This window comes from Onychomys torridus, chromosome 23, assembly GCF_903995425.1.
Source record: "Onychomys torridus chromosome 23, mOncTor1.1, whole genome shotgun sequence".
NCBI classification, from domain to species: Eukaryota; Metazoa; Chordata; class Mammalia; order Rodentia; family Cricetidae; genus Onychomys; species Onychomys torridus.
Genome location: NC_050465.1, coordinates 42,929,439 through 42,948,197, shown reverse-complemented (window position 1 = coordinate 42,948,197; position 18,759 = coordinate 42,929,439). Strand labels below are relative to the sequence as shown.

The following is an 18,759-nucleotide window of genomic DNA, read 5'->3' as shown; positions in this document are numbered from 1 at the left end:
CCTCTGGGCAACGTGACATGAGTAGAGATTGACAGAGGTCCCTGTCCAGGATCTCATGGCCACGTGTGAATCTCAGGGAATACAGCTCCTATTGATAACCTTTGTTGCTAAGGAGTGGGTTGGCTAGCCTTCTCTCAATGGCCTATGATTCTGTGCTATTAGGAGTCAATACCACAACATATTAATTAATACACAGGCGGCAAGAGGATGCTCCCGACCCAAGTGGGGTAAGCTGGGAGGGGCTGGGAATGGCTGTCAGTTTTCACCAAATGGTAAAGACAGGAGGGGGAGTCAGCGTCATGAACTCTGAGGGTTGAAAGACACTTAAAAGGCCACCTCAGAGAACCACAGGATGGATGGAGAGGTCGTGCCATTCTCAAGGTCTTAGATGCTGCCTCCTTGCTATATGAATGAAAGCACACGACTCCCCTGTGCTATTGCTCGGTTTCTGTCTCTATATCATGGAGGTTATGGGCAAAAATGAGAAAATAGTGTACTGTGCTTAGCACACCCTCCACAGATGTACCTTTCGGATAAATAGTATACCAATGCAACAAACCTTCTATGCATCTCTGCAAACCATTTCTCCCTTCTTCCATTGTAATCAAGTTTGTCCAGCAGGGGTTATGTTAGCTAGTGAGCAGTTTCTGAGAGCCAACATATAGCAAGCCCTTACCTTCTCCTTGACATTCACATGGGTGTTGAGTTCAGCCATCTTCCTTCTAGGGGTATAAGCCCTATAAAGAAGGGGTAAGAGAAATGGTTAATGTTTCAGTGATTTCTCAATGTGTCGTTTTTATGTCCTGTGGTGGTCTGAATAAGAATGGCCCCCACGGGCTCATGTACTTGAATGACTGGTCCCCAGTTGGTGGAACTGTTTAGGAAGGATTAGGAGGTGTGGCCTTGTTGAAGGAGGTGTGTCACTATGGGTCCATGCCATTCCAAGTTTTCACCCCCCGCCTCTCTCTCCTCCAGCTTGTGTATCAGATGCGAGCTCTCAGCTACTGCTCCAGCATCATGCCTGCCTGCTTGCTATCATGCATGCCACCATGATGGTCATCAGCCACCCTCTGAATCTGTAAGCTCCCAATAAACTCTTTCTTCTATTAGTTGTTTTGGTACCTGGTGTCTTAGCACAGCAACAGAAAGTAATTAATGCTTCCTTTGACACAGTGAACAATTTCATTCAGTCCTGATCATAAGTACTATTTAGAATGCAGAAATACTTTCCAGTTAAACATTTGACTTAGGTATGTTCTAAAAACAAGTTATGATAACTCTGGGAGACAATGTAAAATCTCTTTATTCATACTGTATTAACATGGAAAATGACACAGACAGACGGGAATGAACCCAAACTGTGTTTCTTTTATTATGAAAAAGAAAGGGGGAGTGGTCAAAACCTGAAATTGTACCAATTTCAAATAAGCATTGTCACGGCAATCCTCACTGTGAAGGTTATCATCAGCCCTGGGTAATCTCACCCACACGTTAAATGTCTTGAGCACAGGTGGAGAGAACTCCAGAGGAACCAGGGAAAATGGCTGCCCCTGTAAACAGAAGAAACACTACGCTTTCTTTTCCTTCCATCTGGAATGTTCTCACGTTAGCAAGGCCATTCCTTTTCTGTCAACTTCATCTTAGCTCAAGTTTCTCCTTCCCTGAGAAGGCGCTTTCCCGACCACTCTGACTACAGATGCTACCTCCCCGGCTCGCTCTCTATTGGCATGCTTAGAATGCACTATCAACTTCCGGGACACATGAGTACCTCATCACATCTTCTAAAGACCATGAGAGCACCATCTCCAGTCTCAACGGACCCTGAACACTGCTCGCCATCTTCCTATCCCTAACTCCACGTTGCCACCATGGCTGTCTGTGAAGCAGCCCCACTCTGAGATCTGTGCTCCTCACATCAAGCTGTGGTAGCTTTCTTTCTCCTACCTGGTCAAAATCTTTGACCGTTATTACTGAAACTGAATCTTAAGCCTTTAATAATTTCGATCTTTTTGAGACAGAGAATAAATGACTTCTATACCTGACAGACTGGAGCAGAAGTTAGCAGCAGGTCACTCTCTGAATATATACAACCTATCTGCATGCTGAGCACTTTTTGTCAATCAAGAATCATGGAAATGTGTTCTTGTGTTCTTTCTGACTTTTGACATAAAGTATCCCCATCTCCAGAGAAGACACATGTAAGACACTGCCTGCAAAAATGTTTTGATTTATTCCACTTTCTTTTAAACCTAGCTCTTAAGTAAAATATAAATTTTGATTTAATACCTTTTGCCAGTTTTTGGATGAAAGCTTGACCATATCGAATGTAGACTCTATTATCATTCCAATTATTCTCAAATAGGAATCCATTTATACATATTATCAAACACTGGAAACAATCAGATTTTATTTTTAGAACTTTCCAAAGAGTGCTGCCAACCGACATATGCATTTGGGCATGCTAGCCAGAGGCCCTGCACACTCATTCCTAGGAAGGTGGTTCTCTGCAACATGCTCTGACAGACATGACAACCACCCCATTGAAAATACCCCTCACCTCTTTCCCTTGGCAAATGCTATGTCTCCAAAGTTGGCATAAGGGAGACAGCAAATGTACTGGCTGGGCAAACCATACCTCCAACCTATTCCAAATTACTCCTGCCCTTGAATGGTACTAGGAAAAGATTAGTCTCCGATTGTCTCTAACATTCGTCACCGCCATGTCTGCAAGACGCTGACAGAGAGGGCCCTTCCGAGACTTCTGCTTGGTTGTCTAATTCTGGCCTTATGTAAACATCCACCAATCATTCGGCTTTTTTCAGGGTGTGACTGTGTAGATACGGGAGGGATGTTAAGATGAACACTATTGGAGCTACACGGGCAGGGAACGGTGAACTCACTCTGGGGTCATTTGATAGCCTGGGAGCGACAGCTCCACCAGCTGAGTTTGTTTCCAGTTTTTCCATTACAGATGCGTGAAACCTGATGGAAAAGGTTCGGTTTTGGTTTTGCATTTGGGCTTTAAAGTCTAGGCTGCAGCATTGTCTACAGCTCAAGAGTTAGAACCCACAGAGGAATCCGGGAGAAATCCCAGTGAACCGGTGTGGTTCTAAATTCCGAGAGAGCGGCCGCCCTGCTGGTATGCTATGTTCACAGGACAAAGTGTTCTCTCTGTCTCGTCTGTCTCTGTCTTGTCTCTGTCTCTGTCACACACACACACACACACACACACACACACACACACACACACACAATTTCTTGGCAGTTTCTCTGCTCACTGACCTCATGGCACAAAGGCTCTTCTTATGAACTGATGCCAGTAAGATTAATCATGACATTTTTTTCCGTGAAAGGAAATGCTGAAAACAAATGTGGATTGGCGCCATGTAGGTTTCTCAGGTGTGAAGACAGGAATGATTGTAGGAGCTGAACTCTCTCCGTTTCCCACATGGAAGGCTGCCCCTATAGGCTCTTCATGGGTAGATTTTAGTGTCCCTTCCAAACAACGCCTTTTTTTGTGTGCTGATTTGATAGAAGGTTGGGAAATCACCCATAGCTCCAATAATGGAAACTAATTGAAGGGCCTTAACCTAAACAGATACAAATTTTCATTTGTCTTTACAAACTATGAGTTACGTTAACTAGATATTGGGGTCTACTAATAAGGACAGTTGCCAGGGGCACTGAGGGTGGATGAGGGAGAACTGTAGCTTTCAGGTGTCTGCACCTTCTGGCTGCCACTGGTCCTGCCTGGATGTTCAGAAGCACACTTTGCCTCATCCCTGTCCCCTGTGAGGACAAGACTGGGCTGTGGCCCTCAGCTTTTGAGAATCTGTTTCCTGCTATGAGCTGCATCTGGCCAGTCAGTCTCACTTAGTCTCAATCTTATTAAGATAGTAAAGGAACACATATGTCCTCCGAGAGGCACATTGTTACTTCCTCCATACGACGAGCCCAGGATCCAACCATGTGAGACTGCAGCCCCACAAGCTGCAGACAGAAGCCTCCAATGCTGGCATTTTTTCAGGCCCTTTGGTGAGTGTTTAGAAACAAATCTTCCAACCTACACTTGGTCATCACACCTGGTAGCATGTTGTGGCTCAATGGGAAGCATTTCTCACTCCTGACCACTTGCTGATTTCAAGAGCGTCACGTCTACCAGGCAGGGAGAGCTCTGACTTTTTTGGGGAAAAATGGTTTTTAATTCTTTATTAGCACTTGAGGCTATTCTTGGAGCAGACTAATTAATTACTGGGGCCTAATTGTAGGCATGCACGGCATACAGCATTTTAGTCAGTAACAGGCTGCACGGAGGTTGCCATGTGACACATAGCCTATGTGTGAAAGAAGTTGAACAATCTAGATTTGTGTACATATACCCCATGATGTTTGCACAACAACAAATTTGCCTATGATGCTTCCTCAATACCAGTGTTCTAAGAAATACACACTATACTCTAGTCTATGGAGGCATGTTCCCTGCCAATTTATCAACTAGCACAAAGTTAAGATTCCCAAAGAAGTAAATGCTGTTTTTCACACAGCATTTCAAAAGCTTAGTTAATGGTTTAAGATATTTTTTCTTAAAACAATAACTTAGATTGCAGTAATAGCATTACAAATATGTCTAGGTATCATATGTTTTACTATATACCCTAGACAAAAATAAAGACCAAGAAAGTTGTAAAAAACTTATTAGGCAAAGACATCAATCACAAAGGAAAGAATTCACCATTTTAATATATCATCTCTACGCTCCTCCAGAGTAAAATTAATAAAACATAAATATGGTAAATACCAACCACTTCAGGCACCGAGTTCCAGCAAACCAATGTACTCGCTGAGCAACGACCTTACTTAGTATGCATTAATGAATTCTGAAAACCTGCTAGCTTCCAAACAAAAGTAAACATTTTTATGAGAAATAAACCCAAACAGTAGGAAATCTGACAAATATATCTGCCTCAGCCTCTCTAATTGACATAATACAATGAAGTTTAATGTGTATGTCAACGTGATCAATTACCAACTCCAAGTTCAAATATTTGTGTTTCTCCCCCAGTCACAGAAACAGGAAAACTTCCAAGAGTGGCCAGAGACTGGCTGCCTGACTTCTCAGCATTTCCCTGTGGAGGCGGGGACAGGGTTTCACTTTTGTTTCTTTAAAACCTAGGCTGGCTCTCAGCTTCACTTTCCTATTCCCAGGCATTATGTCACACTGCCCGAAATGGACTTGAAGGACTAGAGGAAGGCCAGAAGGGAAACTTAAGAAAATGATCTTAATAGTTTCTCTTGAGGCATTTACGAACATCTTACGTAACAACCAGAATGTGTCTTTGGGGTTATGAGCAGAGTAGCAAAATTATATGTGAGCTGCAGGGGCAGATGGTAAGTGGCCTAGCTTCATGCTGGTACAGGGCAGGGACTCTTCTAAGCCCTTGGCTAATGATCAGAAGCTCTTCAACTGAGGTGTTTGCAAAAGAAAAGTTTGTGAGGCTCAGTCAAACTGGGATGCTGATTAGTAACAGCTGCTCTCCAGGTCACTCTCCTATACAGCCCATCTGGGTTGGAATGTGCTGAAATTATAAAATAGTTCCTGGCTTTCACAGACTTAGTACAAAAAGAATGCTAATACTCTCATTCATACTTTTATACTGACTGTATGTTGAAATGACTGTATTAATAAAATACTCTCATTCATACTTTTATACTGACTGTATGTTGAAATGACTGTATTAATATATTAAGTTAAACAAGGTTTATTATTCTTTTCTTTCCATTTTTTCATCCATTTCTTTTATTATTATTATTTTTTAACGTGTCCACTGCCGAATTCAAAAATCATGTCTGTGGGCATACATTATATTTCTCCTGCAAAGTGCTCTATCAGAGCAGTGGTTCTCGGAGTGTGGTTCCTAGGTGAACATCCTCAGCACCACTGGGGACTTGTTAGAAATGCAAATAGTCTGTCATATGCCAGGCTGGGTGACTCAGGAGCTGGAGGGTGGGGCAGGAGGAACATGGCAGCTGGGGTTTCAACCAGACTCGAGGTCAGAACCCACTCACTAGTCTTAGACTAGATCTCCATCCTCGGACGTCAAGAGAGTGTTTTCCTCCATCCCAACACAACACACAATAGATGGGGGTCCTACAGAAGTCTAGATGGATAATGGTAGTTATTTCCTACATACTAAAGAGTGGCTCTTCGGTAAACATTATTCGTATCGATCAGCACACTTATGGAGAGCTTGCAGGGTGCCAGGCACTCTGCTAGCCTTGGATACATGTAGTTTGGCTTGGTTGTTTCCCATTTCAGCCCTCTTAATTGTGAGGTAGAAATTATACCTCTTTCCACTCGAGACTTGTCAACAGTGAGCACAAAGAGACTAGTAAGTCAAGATTCTACAAGAAGCCACAGGACCAAGGCTCGAATCCAGGCCTGCTGACTCAGCCCACAGCAACTATCAGGGAGCTCACAGACTTTGAACTAAGAACACAGCCCCAAGGATCCCACCTTCGGCCCACCAGGCAGGTATGTGATGTACATGTATGCAGGGAACACAAACTGCAGAGCCGAGCACTCAGCTTTCACCGGGATGGGCAAGGAAGCTTTTGTTACAAAGGGATGATGGTTCTCTCAATGCCTGCCTTGGCTCAGAGCACAGAGAGCCACATCAAATGGGTGTGTGCTACATCTATTTGATGCTATAATGCTGACTGCACAGCATGCAAGGGTCTACGCTGGGGGATGTCTTTCTGTACGCTGGAATATATGTTGCTCCCATTGGTTAATAAATAAGTTGCTTTGGTCTATGGCGGGTGGGAAATCCAAGGAGAGAGACAGGGAAGGGAAAGGCAGAGTCTGGGGAGACACCAGCTGATGGTGTGGAAGGAGTATCAAGATGCCAGCAGATTAGTAAAATCAAGAAACATGTGGCAAAATATAATTAGTAGAAGCGGGATAATTTAAGATATAAGAGCTAGCTAGCAAGAGGTCTGCCACAGGCCATACAGTTTGTATGTAATATTGAGCCTCTGAGTGATTATTTTATAAGTGGCTGCGGGACCAAGGGGCGGGGAGGGACCAGGGAACCTTTCGGCTACAGGTCTCTCATCTGTGTCCTTGTTCTACATCAATTAAAATATCTAAGCACCTGACTTTGGCATAGCCTAGAAAATGCAGTGATCGGTCTCAGATCTTGTGTACAGGATGTTGAAGACATGATGGAATCTCTCAGCCAAAACAATGTCCACCAGTCTTCCGGAATGGGAACACCGTGGCAGCTACAGGTTTTGCTTAGTTCAGGGCATTGCAGTTACTTTTGAAAGAAGGTGTAAGGTCACAGACTGACTTATTTCACTCTCCTCCTGACACCGATTATCCTGGAGCAATGTGTGGTGGGCAGGAAACAAGACCGTCAAGCGTGGGCAGGGAGCTGAGAAAGTGTTTCTAAAGGGGTGCCTTTCATCCTGACAGGGCCTCAGGTAGGGCTGGCATGCGAGCCTCGGGTCTCCCAAGTGTGGAGAAAAGGTGGACGGATTCAGTGACCTTTATAGTCCTTTGTAGCTCTTGGACATTGCAAGTCAGAAAACTGGAGTTGCTGGGGACTCTGAGTGGCAAGAAGCTGAACATTCATCTTAAAAAAGAGGGTGAGCGGGTGGGGGCTGGGTTTGACGTCGTAGGCTGCTTCTCTCTATAGAGCCCTTTAAACTAGTTCAGACTCACTGTCTAGTCTTCTACGCACAGTGGGGTGCCCACATGTCAAGTGAAGAGGGAAATACTTATTCCTCAAAATCAAGACCTTCTCTAAATTTACTGCAGGGAAGGGTGGCCGCTGCCTAGACTTCCCTCTGGTTTCCTGGGCCCTCTTGACATGGTCTATAATTACTGAGATCTCAGCTTTACATTCTATGGGTTCTTATTTTTTTAATTCTCACACTTTCAAGAGAGGTCTTGTGTAGTAACCTATTCCTCCAAGGAAAGTCTCCTCAATTGTTAAGGATGAGGATACGTAAACAATGAGACAGCATGGTGACAGAAATCGGCATTTCATAGGGCAGCACTTACTTGGACATTTTCTAATTTGGAGGCAAAAATATCTCAAGGTTGCATTTTTATTCAAAGACACTTCAATGTACTCAACCCACTGTTAGTACAACTTTACTGAATAGCATTTTAAGGGCAAATGTCAGAAAAAAATGTTCACATTTAAAAGCTTTGGCTCAGCCTCTTTTGAAAAGCAGGGTTAGCCTTTCCTTTAGAAATGTCTCTGCCTACTAAATTCTTTGTGGGGGGAAGAAAGGAAATTGAATGTTTTATTTAAACAGGTCATTAACAGTCAATACTTATTTGAAAAGGCTGGCTTTCAGAGGCAGATAAAAGCTTCCAATCACTTAGAATATCACTTGAGCGGATCTAGGGCAGGATGTGCTGACAAGCTGCAGACCTTTCTGAGAGACACCAGACAGGTGCTCATGCAGGCGGCTGGTCCTGTGACTCTGAGCACCCTGCGCACACTGCACAGAGATATGGCAAGGTGGGTACATAGCACTCTGCACAGCAGACCCCGCTCTGGATTATTCCCTTTTACTAACAGAACCAGCAGATGCTTATGAATGAAGATGAACTATTTTTTGCATAAAGTGCCAAAGCATCTCCCTTCCTGGCTCAGTGCAAGTTGGGAGCTGGAGAGCAGAGGATAGCGGAAATAAATGGGGCAATCTCAGCGGGTGTGGGCGCAGAGTCGGGGCTGGACATGTGGCGGGCTCTCTTAACAATCATCTGTGGCATGGTTTTCCTATTTAATTTGAAATTATTTGATTTCACAGGTCTTTGATGGCTGGAGAATATAAATACATGCCTATCTCCCAAAGTGACCTGACAAAAACCCATTTTTGATTGCTAGGTTTTAAAACAAACATGTGTTTCCATAGAGATGCAGGTGACCTGGACCCCTCGTACAAGTCGCTGCTTGTATCAGCAATTCAATTACACTTGGTTCTTCTAGGATGTAATGATGTAAATGCAAGTCTTTAAAATATGCTTATCCTCAAAGATGCCTCTACAAAGGCCAGTGTTATGGGAAGCAGAGAAGGGGTCCAGAAGAACCCCACCCCCACCCCGAAGCTCACCATAGGAGGCTGTGGCCAGGTAGATCACATGGTTTTCTTTTCCTTTCTTCCCAATGCCCACAGGACAAACATAAAATCCCAGAAGGCTTGAGACAAGAGCTTTACATAACTCTTTACTCCCCAGAGCCCCAAAATCTTACCAAACACTCTCCTCGAATGCTAAAAGAGAAAGGGCATGCTTTCCTTTCTTTCTCTAACTAGAGGGGAATCCCTCTAAAAAGGATGATGTTTTCCCCTTACTCTCTGAACATTCATTTAACACGGCCAGTGCGCCAGGCCCATGGAGAATGCTGGGCAAGGTTGACGCTAACCCTCCGTGACTGCTTCCCTAAGAACTTTCCACGCGTTTCCAGGTGTAAACTCATTTTTATCCTCACCGTCGGCCTTGTGTTAGATGGACTTGCTTCATCTCACAGAAAAGGAGATGAAAGCACAGAGAGGCGCGCGCGCGCACACACACACACACACACACACACACACACACACACACACACGTCACACAGCCAGGAAACAGCTGAGGTAAGGTTTGAACCTTGAATCTCCGGTTCCTAAGCTCTTGTTCTCCCAAGAGCTGACAGATCAGGGATAAAGAACGTCTGTGTTCACACAAGCCCAGGAAAGGCCCAGATGTGAAAGGGGGCGGGGGCACTGGAGTTAGAACTGATAATGATCGAGGTTCTGTGAGGAATAAGTGTGGGATTCCGTCTGTAGTGATGGCAAGGTCTGCCCAGAGTCCTGCCACAGATTTGCTGTTGTTAGGGGGTGGAGGCATCAGCGCTGGGTGAATTTAACCTTTTATAGTATCTTTTCTAGAAGACAGCATGGCTGCCCCCAAAGGAAACCGAATTCTGGGCTGGTAAAGAGGGCCCTGGCTAAAGCCGGTGACAAACCGACAGATACACAGCTAATTCAAGACGGCTGGCTCGTTTACCACTGAACAAACTCCCGGTACAGGAACCCTTGGCTATTGAGAGCATATTTCAGTCCCACAATCTCTAGTCCAACCAAGGCCTAACAATCCTTGTCCATGAAGTCAGTATTTTCTTACTAAATATCTAATGACTTTCTCAAAGCAGCAGAGAGAATATCAGGTTCTTCCTGAATCAAGGAGTTTGACTCTCAGAACCAACCAGTCCCTCTTGGCCCTGCCCACGCACCCATCAAGTCACTGCTCTTCCTAAGTTGTCCCAACCTTCCAACCTTGACTCACTCTCCAGGTGCCTTGGTGCTCAGCTTCAGGCCGTTAGGCAGTTCCAGTGACCGGCTTCCTTAGCAGCCAAATGGCCAATTCCGTTCCTCCACGGCCACCTTTATCAACCTTTGTTTACTGTGACCAGTTAGTCACGGCAATAGTGACGCAGCTAGAGCCAGGAACTGGAGTAGTGGCAGGATCTTGGGTGTGACTGAGTAATCAGCAGTGGGCTGGTGGCCTCAGCCACCCAGGGCTGAGAGGGCCTCCCCATCGAAAGGAGACAGTTTCGTTTTCGGGAAGTTGCCCAGCATCTCTGTCTTCATGCCCATGCCAGGGAACGCCCAGGTTGTCTTCTTACCCCGAGGGAAGCAGACCCATAAAGCTGAACCCGTAACCTTTACACTGACTGTGCAGAGGTAGGGGAGCAGCACAGGCTGGGGCGGGACTCATCGGTCCAAAGGTCAGTTTTGGCTACGACTGTCTGTGAAGGGCTTCTCGTCTTCCCAGTGACATCAGGACTGGAACGTTCATCAGTGAGCCAATAGTTCCGGCACTGTACCCAGAAGCAATCATTTCTAAATCGTGTATCTGGCTCTAGACCCAAGTGGAAACATCTGTTAGCTAACTTAGCATTCAACGATAACACGTAGCGGCAACAGAGTCCCATCAAAAGGAGAAAGCTATCCAGTTTGCGCTAGTGGAAGGAGCATGGGTTGGGGGTGATCATTTGGAGGCAGAGTATAGAAGGGCTTGTTCCTTGGCAGGCCCATTTTTACCTACAAATCGGCCTGTTATATTTCTGTTACCTATTTACCTAAAATGTTTCACACAACCTTGGACTCGGTCTTTTCATTCAGGCCTCACTTGACCCTGGCATCAAAGCCTACTGAGTTAACCACAAGAAGCAGGGGGCCCAGAAAGCCACCCTACCAGAGGGTGGCTGTCACCCTAGAGAGGAGCCACACCTCTTTTCTGCTCTACTGATCCTTACGATACAACCATGCAACAATACTTCACCAAGACAGAAACGCCAGCTCTGCCTCTGACTGATTTGGGAGGTGAACAGGCCACTTGATGGCCCTGAGCATCCATTCTCTCATTAGCACGATGGAGTCAATGGAGACGATGATAACATCAGACATCCCACGGGGAGGTAAAGCAACCGAAATGAATTTCATATTTGTAAAGTGATTACGAGAGTGCCTGGCACACAGCAAGGACAATAAAATTACTATAAAAGAATATAAATAGATTCTGGGGCCTGGGTGTTCACTTTCCTGCTGAGGCTCATGAGGCCATGGTCGAGCACCAAGCCAATGATGGTGCTGACCCTCAAAAAGCTCAACCTTCTGGTCACAAATTTCCCTTGTGTGGCTCCACCCTTCCCTCCTCCCACTGGGGCTGCCTCCAGATTCAGGACTAGGGCACCCCAGAGAGGAGACGGAGCTAGCCCAAGGCAAGGGTGGCTGCGGCATGCCAGGAGGTTCTGAATGTCTATGTCCCCAGCGTTTGAAGGCCTGCCACAAGTCAGAGCAAGGCCATTCCAGCAATCCCTTGTGCCGCAGACCACACCTGCTGTGCGTTCTCGTTTCACGGCGACCAGATGTCAGCATCATTTCAGTGACCCAGCTCTCATGTAAGGCACCAACTTCAGAGAAGAATACACAGTTCTCACGTAGAAAGGGCCAAGTCTGAGGAGAGACTATGAGCTGAGTAGGGAACAGGCCAGAAACTAGTAACTCCTCTGATCTGAAGTCACTGCATCAGGGCAGACACAAGACTGCAAGTGGTCTGGCTATCACTGCACAATCCAGAGAGTAAAAACCGACTGTGATCACTTCTGACATGCTCAGAATTCAAGAGGTCCTATGTAAAACCTTCACAAAATTTCTTTCAATTTCTAACAGTAGTAAAAAAAAGTAAATCTGTTACCTGAGTTATGGCATGAGAAAATTAGTAAATATTTATAAAGTGATTCACATATATATGGCAGAAACAGGTTTAATGAATTCCTCTTAAGAAGCCAGCTTCTGCCGGGCACGGTGGCGCACGCCTCTAATCCCAGCACTCGGGAGGCAGAGGCAGGTGGATCTCTGTGAGTTCGAGGCCAGCCTGGTCTACAGAACAAGTTCCCAAACAGCCAGAGCTACACAGAGAAACCCTGTCTCCAGAAAAACAACAAACAAACAAACAAACACCAAAGAAGCCTGATTCTTATTTATTTGTTTATTTTGTTTTATTAATTTTTTTTTTCGAGACAGGGTTTCTCTATGTAACAGCCCTGGCTGTCCTGGAACTTGTTCTGTAGACCAGGCTGGCCCCCAACTCACAGAGATCCACCTGCCTCTGCCTCCCAAGTGCTGGGATTGAAGGTGTGAGCCACCACTGCCTGGGTAAGAAGCTTGCTTCTTTTAGGTTCTGTTTACCTGTCTCTTTTCCAGAGTATCGAGTACAACACGTATGATAAGCTAGGTGTACAAAAAGACGCGGGAAAAGAAGAAATAGCCTCTCACATTATTCCTCCTTTATGCAGAGCCCTGAGTTTTCCATTTACTTCCCAGTTTCTGACACTTAGGACTGGGCTCTTTCTTAGTATGAACCTTAGAATAAACACGTGGTACCAGCCACACCACAGTGGCCCTTTCTATCCCGCCATACTGTCAGTACGACAACGTCTCCTTACCATTTGGAGTGTCAAGGTCTAATCATGAGAACCTCTGCCTCCCATATCTCCCTCACTGTGCTCCCAGGCAGCTTCCTAAATATCCTCCACTTAATATTTTATTTCTCTACAAAGAGCTCTGTGGTCAAAATAACAAGCTGCTAGTTAAGTTCTGGTTCTCCTCCACCAAAGCGTATACTTCTGCCTAAGAAAGAAAGATTAAAATTTGTTCATTCTTTAGAAAGTTGGGGGTAGAATTCACTTCCACCCACCCAGGGAAAACACCTTTAACCACTGACGTCACCATTACGTGCTCACAGAAGACCAGCACAACTATGAATTTCTGCTGCTGTGGCTACCTCTGCACCCTCCTGGGATCTGGAGAACCAGTTTTCTCCCCAGCTGCCTTATTTACCTCATCATTTAGAGGGCAAAAGGCCTGAAAGCAGACAGTCATGTTCTCTATTCTTTGTTCCCAGCTTGGGCCTGCCCTGTGGCTCAGCTCACACTGGTAATGCTCATGATGGGCTCTGAGCCTCAGCGACAGGTAGTTTAATCCTCCCAAACCATTTTTCTAAAGATTGAATGCATCAAAACTGGTTTTGGGTACAGCACATCAAATATTGAACAGGTCTCGTTACTAAATACAAGACCATATATTATTTCCCATTGGAAGACTTCCAGCTAGTTACCCCAGTCCACCCTAAAGCAATTCTGAGGTGTACATGTATTAGGTTTTGGTCACATGTCTGATGAAATAGCTCCATCTTTCAGTCTCAATTCCCTTTGTACCCATTCTTGGCAGATTTACAGGGGCAAGCAGACAAGGGTGGCTCTGTACTATACCACAAATGTCATCAACAGTTGTGAAACATTGCCGGCGTGCCCCTCCTGCAAGCCTGACCCTGTTGTGACGTTGTTGGCTGGGAGTGCCCCTACGCAATTTGCAACCAGTTTTTGGATGAGGATGTATGCTGTGTGGTGCTCGGATGCCATCATTACGATAAACGGGAATGTAACCAAATAGTAAATGAATCACTCTGAAAAGACACTCTCTATGGATTAGCGGAGAGCAACTTTAATTGAGCTGGCCCTATCTCAAAGGGCTTCAGGGAGAAGGTACCCTTTTTTGTAGTTCCTGGAGGCAGTACCAGCAAAGATGGACAGGGCACTTCTGGTCAGGGCAAGTGTCTAAGTGAAAGCTCTCTGGCAGAAACAGAGTCGTGGGTTAAGCCGGAAAGAAAACCTACGTGCTTAGTGTCCAGATGCCAACTGATAACACTTCCTAGCGACCTCCTACGTGTCTCTCCCAGACTCGGTGAGCTTACTCCATTGCAGTGTAGTTCAGCTTTAAGGTTGGCTTGTGCCGGGAGATATGATTATCAGGGAACAAGCAATTAGACGCCAGGAAGGCCTGGTGTGAGGTGGGGTGGCTTCAGCTACACGCTTAGACTACACACCTGTGCCGAAGTAAAACCGCTGATTCATTTTCTCTTGAAGCAAACAGAGATGGCTTCTCATTCCCTTATTCCTCATCATTTCTGGTCACAAAGCTCTGACTCCACAGCTTGCTCCACCATTATCCTCAAACGCTGAGTTGAAAACTAGATGTTTTTATTCAGCATGTCAACATGATGCACCTTGAGTATTTGTTCTCCCAGCTTAAGAAGGTCACGTGCTTTAATATAATATTATGGATCACCCAAACTAAAGCTATATAGATGTGTTTCACAATGCCTCTGGGGAGGCAACATGTGGGGTATTTAAGATGTCATTTGGTTTTGTTTACATGGTGGGAGCTGACCAGCTGGTAGGTAATTTACCACACCCAGGCTTGACGGAGAGGTAACCAGACACTCAAAGGGTATTTGTGCTATGCTCAACACTGCTCCCACGAGCACATCATCAAAGCATTAAAGATGGGAAACGCCTGAAAAGCGATCCAGGCTGTCATCGATTTGTGAATGACTACCAGCCAATCTTGGCTCCAATTTCATTTCGAGCTTTCAAAGATACATGCTTAGCTAGAATGAGGCCATTTCAGACTCACCACGGAGAGCAGAGTAGGGACCAAGCGAAGAATACAAAGACATACACTCATCACTGTTACTTCGCATTTGGAAGACCCTGAAGCCACGCGATACAATGGGAAAGCACACATTTGGCTCTGATAGATCCCCTTCACACCACTCAACAACCAGCCATTTACAAACATGTCTAACAGGTCTGTCATGCCTTCACGATACTGATCATTGTTGGTCGTATTCATTCACTCATTCATTCATTCATCTGTTCATTCACTAGTCATGAACCAAGTACTCGCTCTGTACCCAAGAGTGTCCTTTGTGCTAGGGATACAACCTGGGACAAATCAAACAGTCCTTCCTCAAGCACTGCACCGGGTGATCATTTCTACTTCACTAAATCCTTCAAATAGCGCTCCACAGGGTAGGTATTATTGACTGCATTTTGTTGGTGGGAACTAAGGCTTACATGTCAAAGTTGGGGCCCAGAACCAGTCTTCAGCAAAACTAGTGCTAAACCTCAGAGTCACTTCGATGCTGGTGACCATTGCATTGGCCTGATGCTTCCACTCTGATACAGTGTACATAGACGTAACTGTCCAACAATTATCTAGGAGGTTCATTACAATTGAGATATTTTCGTATTTTCAAGCATTATGATCACAAATTGAGTGTTTTCTTTTCTTTTTTTTTTTTTTTTTTGAAGCCGAAGAGGTAAAGAAAATTTTCCCATGGAAAGAACAATGTTTTCTTGATACATTCAATTTTATTTCCCACTTCTCAGTGAGGACTAATCATTGTGAAACACTGCCTCCCCTGCCCCAGTCCAATCCCATACTCTTTCTCAGGCTTTCCTTGACCTACGGTCTCCTATGCCTTTTCCCCTTTCTTCTTGGTGTATCCAGTGTCATCAAGGGCAAGAGAAGCAGCCCTGGGCTGTCACAGAATGTGCTGGCCATTCAAGGGAGACGTTGGAAAGGGACTTGCTCACTCACAGCTCATGAAGATGAAGAAGATGATTGTGAGTCCAGGATCCCCAGGGAGGCAGCAGCAATGCCTTCTGAAGCTGATCTCAGTCTTTCCCTGTAACTTCCCACGCGGCACCGAGAATTTTCTCATCCCCAACTTTGTTGTTTTGTGAGAGCTTCAAATGAAAACTGAAACCAAGTCCCAGCCAGCTGATCCACAGGAGCAGTCAATCACTTCCTTTGTGCTGTTTGTGCCTGGAAGTTTGAGACAGCCGTGGAGAGAGGCTGCCCGGAGGAGGAGGAGCCAAAAATGTCTCAAAAACTATGACCTCATTAGAAAACAAGTTGTGACTCAGTCACCAGAGGATTTCTCTCTCTGTCTCTATCTCTGTCTCTGTCTCTGTCTCTCTCTCTCTCTCTCTCTGTGTGTGTGTGTGTGTGTGTGTGTGTGTGTGTGTGTGTGTGTGTGTGTGTTTCGTTTGATTTGTAGTCCAACCCAACGCTTAACATCTCCAGGACTCAACTTTCCCACAAGTTGGTGCAGCTTTAACCCTTAACTCAAGGTTCATCCTTCACTAGTTTCCCAGCGAGAAGGTTACTGCCCACTCTTCGGAATCCTGGAGTCAGCAAGGACCAAGTGGTCCCCTTTCTTCCTAACTCGTAAGTGAATTCCCTCCTCAGTATCCTCAGTAAGTGGCCGTCCAGCCCATAATCAACAAACACAGCTGCAGCAGATTCCCAAGGCCTTTTGTGGAAGCATGTTCGCACAGGTCACGGGCACTCTTGGTGACAACAGCTGAGTTAGCCTCCTCTCTGCAACTTCCTAGGCAATGCCACTGACCTGCCTTCAGACATCCTGAAGTCCCAGCACCCTTCCCAAACTCAGACTCATCCTAAGTATTCTTCCTCTATTCTGGTACAGAATCGCTCGCATCATAAAGGATGTTGGAACAGGAAAATACAAATCCTTAAGTTATTTTTAATGTAACACATTTCCGCTAAGCAGACCTGTGGATATTTCTTTTTAAGGGTTCACCCATTCTTTGTTCATTCATCCTATGGTTTTATGCTTTTTAAAATGCAACTTAAAAAATTCTGAAAGGTGCAATAGTGGTACGGACAGGCTGGGGGTAACCAACAGCCATCGAATCGCACTTAGGTCCTGAGCAATAGAAGGTAATTCATGCATGACACTATAAATGTAGCCAACTACCTGTGGCTTGTGAGACTACGGCACCTGGAGGAAACACTACTACTGCACTTTCCTAAACCAGTGTGAATACTTAAATGCACTCTAAATATTTATCCTTATGCCTAGGTAAGCCATTCTTGCATCCCTCATCAAAGAAGCTACCTCTGCAGCAGATGGAGACCTTTACAGAAAGCCACAACTGGTCAAAATGCAGAGATCAAATGACTGTGGGATGCCCAGCCCCAATGAATGCATTTACAACACAACCCATACATAGAAGGCTCAGTGAACATTTCAGAAGCTGGGGTAGGAAGACTGTAAGAACTAGAGGACTGGGAAATCTGCTGCAAGACAGTGTCTTCAGACACAGAATGGAGGTGGGGTGTAGGGAAGCAAAGGATCCTAGTATGCTGTGTGGAATTCTCAATCAATTATTTAAAATGTATTATTTAGGAAGTAAAATGTAGCTTGAGATCCATTTCATTGACCATCACATCACTCTATACACTGGCCATAACAAGCCCACAGCCCAAATCTCCAAGACCTGCTCATGTCATGGACTGTTTCCTTTCACAGTCGATATTTTTGGTAACTTAAGTGCCTGAGTTTATATTTGGCTCAAATTCATTTGGCATATTTTTCCAATCTATTAGGATTCTTTTGAGGACCAAATCTATAGCTTTCCACTTTAGCTGTCCACTTCACTCTGGTCATTCACAAAGCAAAGGATATAATTTAAGTCACTTACACCATTAAGCAGATAGTCTGGGCTTGAATCAGCTTGACTACACGGAAGCTGTCTAACCTTGAGGACGTTAGCAGTTCATTAGAACGTGAGGATAAAAAAGCAGGAACTGCAGAGAGCTGGTGTGAGCACAAAAGGAGAGAGCACCCAGGATGCTAGTGATGGGCGTTCAATGACCGTCTTTTCTGCGAAGTTCATCATTTGCATCACTGATAAAAGAACTCCCCGTACACACAGTCCCTCCTCTGCAGCTACACCACTCTTCGGGGTTGGTTACGGGACACTAGCTGGGAGTCAACTTGCTGCTACTTTTCAGGTCATATACCTCCCATTTTGAGATCCTGAGGGGTTGGGAAAAGGACTCGATGAAAGTTCACATGCACCATAGTTGCCTATTTTCTTTGTTTCTCATCCCAGTTATTCTACTCAACAGGAGAGCTACTGAGTCCTGTGAACTTTCTTTGTGTCTAGTGACCGTCACGCTGTCTACTGAGTGTTCGCTGTCGTCACAATAATTTCTAACATCTGGCTGAAATTTTATGTTCTCTGGGTTTTTGTTGTTTTGGTTTTTTTGGTCCCTCTCCATGCGTTGGATTTCTTTCTGAAATTCTCCCAGACGACAGGCTGGAGTAAGGTGTGAAAGTAAGCCCCATAATGGGAGACCCCACCCATGATGAGGGGTTGAGGATGGCTCTTCCCCTATGGCCTCAGGTCCCTTACATCCCCTCCTCCCCTCAGCCTTTGGGAAATCGGTAGACCCTGTGAACAGGCAGGGATGCTGAGAGCTCTAAGTGGTAGAGTGGCTTCCGCCCTTCGTTTTTCTCATCAGGGGTCTTGTCCCTTT

General features: G+C 45.3%; 1 protein-coding gene across 12 annotated transcripts in view; it reads right to left on the bottom strand.

Annotated features, from left to right (window-relative positions):
• The window catches only part of Spats2l (spermatogenesis associated serine rich 2 like), a 170,311-nt gene that overhangs the window by 87,167 nt on the left and 64,385 nt on the right, over positions 1–18,759 (bottom strand). For 11 of the 12 annotated variants that reach the window (XM_036173203.1, XM_036173204.1, XM_036173211.1 and 8 more), the window contains one exon: positions 677–737. In XM_036173203.1, the coding sequence (XP_036029096.1) occupies positions 677–737 (61 nt within the window). Of the gene's footprint in view, positions 1–676; positions 738–16,005; positions 16,167–18,759 lie in introns of those variants that run through there. The other variant, XM_036173205.1, reaches the window with a different exon arrangement.